General features: G+C 35.9%; 2 protein-coding genes across 2 annotated transcripts; both read right to left on the bottom strand.

The window, feature by feature from the left end:
* Positions 1 to 4,835: 4,835 nt before the first annotated feature.
* LOC109109707 (sorting nexin-10B) lies at positions 4,836 to 7,375 on the bottom strand. Its single transcript, XM_019122782.2, has 4 exons — positions 6,791 to 7,375; positions 6,598 to 6,698; positions 5,463 to 5,564; positions 4,836 to 5,261 (listed from the first exon to the last, which is right to left on the bottom strand). The coding sequence occupies exons 1-4, from the start codon at positions 6,914 to 6,916 to the stop codon at positions 5,045 to 5,047; spliced, it is 546 nt and encodes a 181-aa protein (XP_018978327.1). The 5' UTR covers positions 6,917 to 7,375; the 3' UTR covers positions 4,836 to 5,044.
* Positions 7,376 to 7,433: 58 nt separating this feature from the next.
* On the bottom strand, positions 7,434 to 11,292 carry LOC109108755 (chromobox protein homolog 3-like). The gene is made up of 5 exons (XM_019121862.2): positions 10,853 to 11,292; positions 10,269 to 10,414; positions 10,016 to 10,181; positions 9,365 to 9,522; positions 7,434 to 8,203 (listed from the first exon to the last, which is right to left on the bottom strand). Exons 2-5 carry the CDS (start codon positions 10,406 to 10,408, stop codon positions 8,086 to 8,088), a joined length of 582 nt encoding a protein of 193 aa, XP_018977407.2. The 5' UTR covers positions 10,409 to 10,414; positions 10,853 to 11,292; the 3' UTR covers positions 7,434 to 8,085.
* Positions 11,293 to 11,549: the final 257 nt, after the last annotated feature.

Raw genomic sequence — 11,549 nt, 5'->3', positions numbered from 1 at the left:
ATGCACTAAAATGGGTAACTGGTTATAAGGTAAAAAGGTGTCGATTTACATGACCATTGAGGAATTTTAACCAAAGTATATTGCATACATTTCATGAAGACCCTAAAGAATCCTACCAACTTTAACAATGCGTTCACCATAGTTAGTTTCCTAGACATCATGGAAGGTGATTTTCCCTGAAAAATCTTTTCCAGACTGGAAATAACGACGGTGGAACAGTGTACCTGCCCTATACCACGACCTGATCACTGCCCAAAGCCCATAATTGGACTGGTCTGTATTCACCAGGTGAACGGCGCTCTCATTTGAATATCAACCATGTTCACATGCTGGCGGCCATGACAGCTTCATTACCGCCATGTGTGAAAGTGACGGGAGGGGTAATGCATACGGTACACTCATGCCCACTGTGCTCTCTGCCTTCACACCCACAATTTCTCTCTCTCTCACACACATCACAGACAACTCGACAAACCCTGTGTGGTTTAATAAGACAGCTTCAGCAGTGTGTCCTCTCAACCCCAATTTGGTGTGCTCCCTGCCGCCCTCGCTGGTCTATGCTGAGTAGAGGAGGTCCAAAGGTGACTTTACCTGTCATTCATGCAGTCGGGAGCCCTTTGTTTCCCCGATTATGAATTTATAATGAATATCACCCTCACCTCAGGACGGCACAGTAATCTAATTAATGTAACAAATGTGTCAGGCGTGTTCTAGCTAAAGGCATATGACATTAGCATAGCATAGCTTCCTTTAGCAGTCTGTAGAAGGCTTAGAGTTCAGTAAGTAATGCTTTTGCCAAAGAGGACTAATTTTAGTAAACAATCAGACCTTAAAACAGATTTAATGTTATAATGGGTCCTACTAGCCACACAATACAATAAAGCAACAAGCTACTAAAACTATACCAAAAAGGATGTTAATATGAAATTTTGTGCTAATTAGTCATTGTAGCAATCCAGCATTTTGTTATAACTGGCCTTGTGCTATGTATGTCAAAAAAGGAGTAGCCTGTCTCGTCGCACAATACTTTCATGTTCAGTGTGTACACTCTTGTGAAAAAAGAATTGCACTTTTAGAACACTTATTATAGAAATACAATTAAATGTGAATTGAACTTATTTGGACACTTAGTTCAGCTAATTGCATTAAGTAAACTATAGCACATTTTAATTTTTAATTGAATTTAACGTGCAATAGTTTACTTAATGCACTTACATGTTTATATGTCATTTTAAAATTACTTTGTCTTTGAAGCACTGTATGGTTAAAGAGTGCTGCCAAATTTACTGAAATAATTTATAGTAACTTAAAATATACTTCAGTGCAGGGCCGTAGCTGGGGTTTGCGGGGCCCCGGTGCAGGTTGTACCCGTGGGCCCTGTTTGAAATTGTTTTTTCAAGGTTGTAGGTGTCCAGGTACAGAAACTGAATAATCAAATGTAAATATTATTGCATGGTCTTCAATGTATAAATTAAAGATTATTTAATATTAATTCTTGTTAAAACTACAAAGTAATTCAGTAAAGAGCAATAAATAATTTTCTCCCACTTTAATTTATTGGATTAACATTAAGGACACTGACAGCAGCTAGTAAATTAGGCGTGGTCACTTTAAGAGATAATACATCCAATATGATACACATCTGATTTCTTTCTCAACTGTTTACTTTCACTTTAGACATAACAGACCATTTTTGAGAGGATACTCGCAAAGACGAGTTTTTGTATGTATGTTTTATTTTAAAAGCAAGAAGAGACCAAACTCAATTCAGTGTTCAAGGACTGTGAGATGCGGATGTATTTTCATGTATTTTTGTGTTTGTATGTTTAAAGTGGTAAGGTGTATTTGTTCGTTCAGGCACGGGATGAAGCGAAGAATAGCTCGGTTCGGTGTTTGCGCGGCTCTCCGTGTGCGTAATGAACTCGGCGTGCGAACTCTCAGTTGAGTTTTTCCGCGTCTTGTGTTTGAATGCACTGTTTTGAATGTTTAAATTGGCAAGACTTAAAACACGTGCAATTGATAAGATTTCGTGACGACGCGCAAGGCCGTCCTCCTACACCCAACCATTCAAATAATTAAAAACCAAACCTTGCCCCCACTCCAATACCTACGCCCCCACAACAGCCAAACAACCACACAACCAACCACCTAACCTTGTTTCCAGTTGTAATTTCTATTAAAACTTGCCTATTTATGAACTTAAAAAAATTTTAATTACATATTTGTAATGAAGCTGCAATTTATTACTTTTACTATGTATTAACTTTAAATATAATATTGAATAACACAGTGCAGTAAAAATTAAAATCAAGTACTTGTGCTAAAAGTATTTTATTTAACAACAAAAAAAGTATACTTCTTAAGAGCACAAATGTATACATTATTTAAAATATATTTAAAGTAAAACATGAACATGTACACTTAAGAGGAAATTATTATTGATATTACATCATGTGCAAGTACAGTTTTTAAAAAAGAAAAAATCCCTTGCAAGGCAAGTCAGTAAACAGCCATCTTGGAAATGCAATGTGGCTATTTTAATTCATGCAAGTACAGCTCCTGTCTAATTAAATGAGAAACAAACAAACAAATAAATTTTTTTTTTTTAAAAAGCTGCTTGCAAAACTCACATTTCAATAAAATATATAAAAAAATGTAAAGATTAAACGATTGTCTCTTTTATTTTGAATGCACGACATCCTTTACTTGCTTGCATCACACAGTGTAAAGAGTGTTAGTGAATAAATATAAATATATTTTGCCTGACTCAATAGGCATTTTTGGTTATTATCTGGTGTCCTTATCTGGTGCTAAAATGATTCACGACTGGATTAAACAGCTGAAGGAGCTCACGGAAAAACAGATGCTTTAGATGTTACAGTATAATTCATACGTCACCTTTCAGTTGTTCTGACTGGCCTGCTGAATAAATAATACACCTCATGAAGATGTCACAGCGAGGGCCAAGCACGTCATCTCAGAAGGTGGACAGAATGACAGGCCGCTGACATTAACCAACACAGCAGCCTGCACTGGGACTATGCCTGTCAACATGGTTTTGCCCCCATACAACCGTTAGAGTGGCTTGTGTGTTTGACGCATACACACCTCCAGCCTCTTTTACTGGTATTTGTGCGTCCAGTGGGAGTCTCAGGCCCGGTGCTGCCAGCACTGCTATCAGGCAGCTGAGTGTGTGCAGAGCCTATTAAGACTGTCTCCATCGTTAGAGAGACAGCGGCAGCTGGCCGTCAGGGTTCTTAAGGAAGCCGTGGCGAGTGATGTTCAGGGGGCAGGCGATTAGAGGAACATTTCAACCTGTTGGGCGACTCTGGACATATGAGTCTTTGCCTGCAGTGTGAGAGGTACAAGTAAGACAGGAAGAGACGGGCCAAGGGAATCTCTTTTTATTGAAAGTGTCAGTGTGACTCTTTCTTTAAGCTGTAATTTTTGTGTCATCAGATAGATGATGGTTGCAAAAATTATGATTTCCAAACAGGTTTTCCACCTCAAATTGATGCCATTGGTGTTGCCAGATCTGGCTAAAATAAGCCCAAAATAGTAATAATTAGTAATAATTTCACACTTTTAAAAAACCCAACAAAAAAATATGTGGGGTATTGGTAAAGCATCAGACTTTTTTTGCAAACCTGATTGAATCATCTAGTTCTGATCAGCTAGTTCTGATTGTAAACAACTGAGAGAAAACACATGACATTGCTAAAATGAAAATTATTACCTTGATACCCAGCTTATAGATAACATTCTTAGAACGCTCTGACGAGGTTCTCTCAAAGAGAAACGTTCTTCTAGCACACACACAAAAAAAAACAACAACCTTATTTACACATCATTATAGAACATTTTCTGAAATGTTTTAGTTGGACATTCGTCTAACTTTTTTTGTTTGTTGTTACTACTAAATTCAACCGTAACATTCCCATAATGTTTGCAAAATGATAAACTTGAATGTTCTCTTGACATTCGTAAAAGTAACAAAAATGTTTTAAAACATAAAAAAAAAAAAAAACTACATTTTGAATGGTTATGAGAACATTCAAAAATAATGATTTCTTAACTTAATGGGAACATTAGACAAACGTTCTTAGAACACATTTTTATTGACTGGTTATATGGTAATCTCTACCAGCAGACAAGGATTTATCAGTAGGCTAATATTTTAACTGTGCACATGTGCGTTGAAGAGTAACAGGCCATGCTTTTATGTAAAAGGCGATTGAGCGCTTTTTATCTATAAGACACACTTCTATTCTTCTATAGACTTCGATTATGTGATAAATTCTTTTTAAACTGTAATGCGGGACTACAGCTGCAGTAGGCCTATTAAAAGCAGTGGATGATTTGAAAAAGGGAAAATACTGCATGCTTTGAGGGTTTTTTCTCTTTGATGAATATTTATGATTTTGCAGTTATGCGACCGTCAGTCATGGAAAGACAGAAGAGCTGCAGCGCCATCTGTTGGTCATGTCTGGCCTCACACGATTGTTAAATATTTATGAGAAGGCACTATTTGTATGACATCCAGACAATGATCTTTTATGGCTAAGTATGGCAATAAAATTGTTTGAGTAGAGATTATTATTAGAATTTAGCTCTGTGAGGTCGGGTTTAAATCACATAATGTCTTAATGCTCTGTATTTGCTTATTAGGATGGGGTTATTGCGTTTAAGGGACATCACGCGCAAGCATAAATTCCCTCTCATAAACCTCTCAGCGCACATCTGTAGTTTTAACAACAAACTGTATTCCACACAGGCCACATTATGCTTTTATACATTCATTTGATTTCCATGGAAGTCATTAATGTGTAAACAAATGTGGTTTAAATAATTTATTAGGTTATCTTCATCAATACAGATTCATCAGTGCGAGACAAAACAACACTATTTCAACAATGACAGTAACCTTTTTCATGTTTCGTTCTCCTTCTCCAAGCATGGGCTGAAAACTTCAATGTTGAATATTATCTGCCTCAGCAATGTCTTTTTTGCATAAGCTGGCTCCATTTGATTAGCAAATAATCAGTCACTCGGATTCACGGTGCATATCTTCTTCTTCTTCCATGTTCTCTTCAGACAGAGATTCAAAGCGTTTGTTTCCTGAGCCAAAACTGTGAATGGCCTCAGACACAGTGTAGCGACTTCGGCCTTCAGCACAGGCCTCGATTTTTTTCACACTTAGTTGGGACTGTAGGAAGAGATGTAAGCAACTGTCCGAAAGCAGCACCGGGCTGTGAACCACCTTGAGGATGGAAGCATATACAGTAACTGATCACATAAACCATAACCATTTCATTTACTGTATTTTTTTTTTTTTTTTTTTTTTGGAGAGTTAAGAGATACATTACCTGAGATATGTCACATGTTCTCAAGTTGAATGTGTTCTTTCAGTCATGGTTTTATGTTTTATTTTAACTTTTAACTAAGCATATTTTGATACTTACTCTTCTAGAAATTTCCTGAGCCCTTCCATCCGGGCTCCAATCTCTCTGGCATTGTTGAGACTGAAGAACGGGTTTTTTGGAGGAAGCTTAGGTAGATGTGTTCTGCAATTCAGAGACAACCATAGAAGTCCAATTTTTATTTGTCTCATAGAAAATTGCTAGATGACTGAAACTTTAATATGTCTACAACACAGTTGCCTAATATGGCAATTAGCAGTATAGTTATTTTTAACTAAATCAATTAAAAACGTTTTTGTTTATTAAACTAAAGCCGAATAAAATGGTACCACTTTTGGGACCAGTTCTCACTTGCTTATTAGCATGCATATTGCTGCTACTAGTAAACATATTGGTTGTTTATTAGTACTTATAAAGCGCATAATAATGCCTTATTCAGCCTGACCATATTCTATATCTCTTAATCCTTCCCCATAACTAACAACTACCTTTAACTATTAAGAATTTTTAGCAGTAATTAGGAGCTTATTGAGGCAAAAGTCATAGTTAATATTTAGTTAATATTGCGAATTGGTCCCCAAACAAAAGTGTGACCAATAAAGGAAAAAATTATTAGATGAAATACTTTACCTGTATAAGTATTAAAAATTCAGACAAAACTACTAAAATAAAATTATTAAAATGAAAACTGAAAATAAAAAAATAAAAGCCAATTTAATGAATATTTCTAAATACTAAAATGGTATATAAAACTAAAACATCCCAGTTAGTACTTTGTAAATAGTAATAAATAACCTATTTGTATTTATTTTAGCTGGGATACGAATTGGGTCAATGCTGTGATGCTCATATTCATTTTTTACTAAATAAAATAAAATGTTATTCACACATGTACAATGACTTCAGAACATCTTCTGTGCTGATCATGATCAATTTCTTTATCAAAATAAAAAAAAAATGTCAGGGTGATATACCTGTCCAGATATTATAATGCATAAGGAAGAATATCAATGAAATTGATATACAGGGGTTTTATGTCTAAAAACCTGGCACATTTTCAGTTTGATTTTCAGTTTTGATGGATATGTTTTACATCATTGACCCTATTACAAACCATTAACTATCAGTGCACACTTACTGAAGTAAATAACAATAACAGGATGTTATGGTTACATACACGAGCATGGCATTTTCCTGTAGCTTTTTTCTTAGCCAAACAAATTCACTGTATCTCCGCCGCACACAGGAACTCTTCTTAGTGAAGGCCAAACTGTTTGTCTGAGTAAATATAAAATACAAAGAACCGTCAGGACATTTCTGCCCTCTGTTTTGACCACTTTGCATACATCATATATTCTGATTGCACTTACATGTATACAGATTTCATAATCCATATAGGCATGCCAGAAATCCTCTTTCTGGATGCGAGGATCCCTCACCCACACGCCAGTGAATTCCTGCATAAGTCCAAGAATGGTGGAAAAGACCATACGCATACGCTCACAGACTCGCGTTGGACAGTGACACACAGCCAGTATTCAGAGGTTTAAAAAATGGGAAGAATAAAAAGGAAGTATTTTCATAAACCATTAGTCTTGTTGACCAACTGGGGCTGATTCATGAGAAGTGTAGACTGGGGAAAAACATCCGAGCTCATTTTGTGTCCCTGACTGATGGTGGTGCTTCATTTTTACCAGCCACCAGAGACATGGCAGACTAGCACTGTCATAAAAATAAAAGGAGCAGGAAAAAATGGGTACCATAATCATAACACCTGCATGCTTGAAACAACTAGCAGTACTTCAACAGTTATTCATGTCATTTTGATATTTAAAATGACAGTCTACTAAGAAAAAGATTGCTTCATCCATTTCTACAATGTAATGTACTAGAGTTACAGTAATAACAGTAATTCGATTTAAAACACTTTTTACAAACAACTGAAATTTAACATAAACATGACCACAGCACTCCTGAGCACCTAGAGTTTGCTCACTCGAGATTTAAGGTTAACAGTGATCTTTACAGAAAACAGGAAACCAGACGATCGAAACTTTAGGGTAAAGGCCTTAATCACAAAACCTCAAAACATCAATGGCCTATTTACACTACTGCTATGAAAGTGATACTGACCTACAAAAAAAGTGATTGTATAGGCTACATTCTAGAATATGTTTTGTGCAAATCTACAGATTTATACCTGCATGAGCCACACACAGATCACAGGATCCATCAGAGTTTAACTTGAATAAGTGCGTAACCAGGGGGTTAATATTACGGATAGTAATCTACACATCAAATAGTCCCCTCTCAAGCAGGTATTGTACCATCTGTCATCATCTCCTATGTGTATGAGATCATAGGAACAAAGAAGACAGAATGATGACCATCACAAATGAACTTTCAAACAACAGACCAAGAGATACAACAACATCTGATTAATAAATCACTTAGGCGGGTTTGTACAAACAGTACACAACAGTAGAGCTCTAATACTCCAGTCACATTTCTACAGGTTAGTGTGTTGGGAAGAGCTTCACACTTAAGTGTGGATTCACACATTTTGAATACACGCTACATCAAACAGTTAACTTATGCCACAGTGTTTGTGTATGTTTAAAGCTGCCAGGAGGTACAGTAGTATCCACTGCTACATATTTCTCTCTCACTGCTCGTCTTCTCCGTGCCAGGTCAGCTTGTCCTCGTAAAAGCGAATTACCATCTCGGGCCACCTTTTACTGGTCTCCCCGGCTGACAGTAAAGCTACCTCATCTGTGTTTTTCCTGAGATGAAATAAAGAAATAATGAGTAGTCCTAATGGACAAATACAGAAAATTAAAAGCACATAATCACCAGCTGCAGTGGTGGACTAATGGCAACAGCATTGTAAACTATCTCTTTTTGTTGCTCCGAGCTTGCTTTTGATCTTTCTCTCCATTTATGTGTTGACGAAGAACATAAACATGAAAGGAAAGGAATACCTTGGCACCAGTATTAAAACAGTACAGTATTGTTAGTTAACTAAAACTATTAAAAATTAAGTGTTAAGTATTAATAATTAACTATTAAAAACTATTAAAATTAAACTGAATTGAAACACAATTATAAATAAATAAATAAATAAATAAATAAATATATATAATAAATTAAGAGTAAATAGAAATATTTCAAATAAAACCAAAAATCTAAAATAAATTACAAAAAAAACTAAAAGAAAAAATATAAATAATAAATTAAGATATAAAAAATAAAAGCAAATTTAAAATATTAATAAATAATTTTAATATTATATAAATAATACTAAAATAACAATAATAGTATTTTTAGTGGCACTGAGATACTATTATAGTTTATTTATATAATTTTAATTATTTTTTCTTTTTGTATATTCTTTTCATATTTGTTTTAGTTCAAGTTTTAGTAACTTTGTTGTGTTTTTGTCATTTTTTATTAGGTTTTTTTTTTATTAATATTTATTTCAGTTTTAGTTATTTTACTACTTCATGTTAAACTAAATGATAAAGCCAAATGTTGCTTTGGCAACTAACTTAAAATTAAAAAATAAAGTTTTAAAACATATTTTAATTCAATTATTGTTTCTTATTTAAAGTAAAAAAAAAATAGTTTTTATGGTTTTAATTTTAGTTAAATATAATAACCCCAATATTGTGGAAATTTCAGAACCTGACAATAATGTGCTGCTATTTTAATCAGCTGTTGCTATTCTTAATAGCTCACCAGTTCAATGTTATGTGAACCATAAAAAGCTAAGTTAACATATAGATGTGTATCAATGCATGATCTGAAAAAAAAAAAAAAAAAAAAAAAACCTATGCATTGATCACAGAATTGAATAATAAAGATTATCATTACTGCATTCAAACTAGACAAAGCAGTGTAAAATAACAAGAATCTCCACATATGGTCCAGTGTAGAAATATTACCACTTGATGAGGAACATGAGCTCTCCTTGTCGGTCTGTACATCCGATGATGCAGTCTGGTTCAGGGTTGCTGGATTGGCCTGCTGGGATCTCAGCGTTGTGATCATTAACCTCTTCATTACGCCTCTCAATGAGCTCCTCCTGAGGCTGCTGGTGAGCCTGCATGAATTCCAGACAGACACCCAACTAAACTATCATAAAGCCTGACAAGAGGACTAAATGATATATCACACAGCAAGAGCGATAAACCTGCAGTTTTTGGAGAGGGTGTACAGGATTAAAACTCTGTACCAATGGTGTTCAATCCAGCTCCTGAAGGACCAGCCTTCTGTAGAGTTTAGCTCCACCTTCTCCAACAAACCTGAAGAGCTTGATTAGCTGGTTTGGGTGTGTCTAATTAGGGCTAAACTCTGTGGAAACTGGTCTTGCAGAAGCAGGATTGGACCCCACTGCTCTATACAATGCACTGACAGTTACTCATAGTATGACAAGTATTTGACAGTTTGTTACCTAACATAATTCAATTTACTGATGTATTTTGGGGGTATAAAATGCTTATTTTAAATCACTGTAGTGCAGTAATAGTCCTGTAGGAGTGAAAGTGAATGGCACAGCATGTGCAATTATATGTACAGTATATAAAGACACTTACCGTATCAGCATCCAGTTCAGTTAACTCTTGCTTGGGCTGGACCTCATGGTCTAGGGACTGACACTCCTCTTGCTCTGTCTCTCCTGAGACAGTGAGGTTTCTGAGAAACTCCTCTATCAGCTCAGGACAGTCCAGGTTGTCCTCTGGCTCCCAGGTATTCTCTGCACTGTGAGAAGTACAACATACTGTATGCTGGTACATATTAATAATATAAATATCTGACACACAGGCAACATTTGTTCCAGAAGCTCACTCTGTGAAGCCTTTCCATTTGAGATAGTATTCAACTTTTCCATCGTTGACTCTTCTGCGGATTATTTTTTCCACTGCAAACTCTTGGACAACCGTTGTCTCTTCTGCCTTCCTGTTTTTCACATTCTGCTTTTTCCTCATGATTTCCTATAACAACACTACATTTAATAATGTTTTCAAAGGTACAGTATTTCACAGTATATTATGAGGCATTTATATTATTTTTAGCAGACATGTTTATTACATAAGACATGTTTATGAACGTTAAAATGCGAGAATTTTATATAACGGGACTTTTTAAGGAAACTAGTCAGTGCGAGGATTTACAGTCTTTGATATTATGGGCCTTTAGAGCAAAAACTATCACATAATACAAAACTTACATTATGCATTAAAAAAAAAAAAAAAAAAAAAAAAAAAAAAAAAACCTTCTACACTGAATTTGGAGAAATTATGCATGACGTATCATTTCCCACGAACTAAACTTTCTCAGTCACGGACCGAGCAGGCTAACGGTATGAATGATTGTTGTATTAAATGCTATTCTTTCTACGCCACTGGAATTTGATAAGTGCGCGTGCCCACCTGCCGATGCCTCACGCGCTAGTCTTTATTCCCACTGCCGCTGTACAAACAACGCGGAGCATCCACACGGACGACCACAATGCAGTTCAGTAGTCCTGCATCGCTTACTATGTAGCTTTCGCGCTCATCGCTTTAATGTTGTGTTTAAATAACTTTTCATGAATGAGTCAAATTAAACATGGCCGATTGGGAGAAGGGGAGGAAGTGGTTTCAAAGAGAAGAGGTCAGTTCAGGAGAGCCGGAGGAAGAATCCTTAAAGGCGCATCCCGAGAGCAAGACACGGCTGAATTTCCCTGCGCACACAGACGTTTTTAGCGCAGAACGCGTTCGGGTGAATTGCTAGTAGCTAACAATACGTTATTTGTAATAATTTGCACGTTGGCAACCTTTGCGGTTTTTGACGGCAGCTTTTTGTAAGTAAAATAAAACGTTAGTGATTCATTGTATAGGCTATAGAAACTTCGGTTTAGGAAAGACAGCCAGGGAAAATGCCTATATGTTGATGTTACAAATGTAATACTGTCGAAGGACACCGGAGGGCGCATGCGCCGCTCACTGTGTGCGTCTGCTGGATAAACCCTACTGCTCGGATCCAGGTTTTTCGGTGTCAAATGTTAGTAGACCCATTAAATAAGTCTTAAACGATTTTTAGTTACGAATTAAAAACTACCTTTAGGCCAAAAGTATATTTTCTTTG

The sequence above is a fragment of the Cyprinus carpio genome, chromosome A16 (assembly GCF_018340385.1).
Source record: "Cyprinus carpio isolate SPL01 chromosome A16, ASM1834038v1, whole genome shotgun sequence".
NCBI lineage: Eukaryota > Metazoa > Chordata > Actinopteri > Cypriniformes > Cyprinidae > Cyprinus > Cyprinus carpio.
Note: the sequence above shows the minus strand (reverse complement) of the source record. Positions and strands in the feature narration are given on the sequence as shown.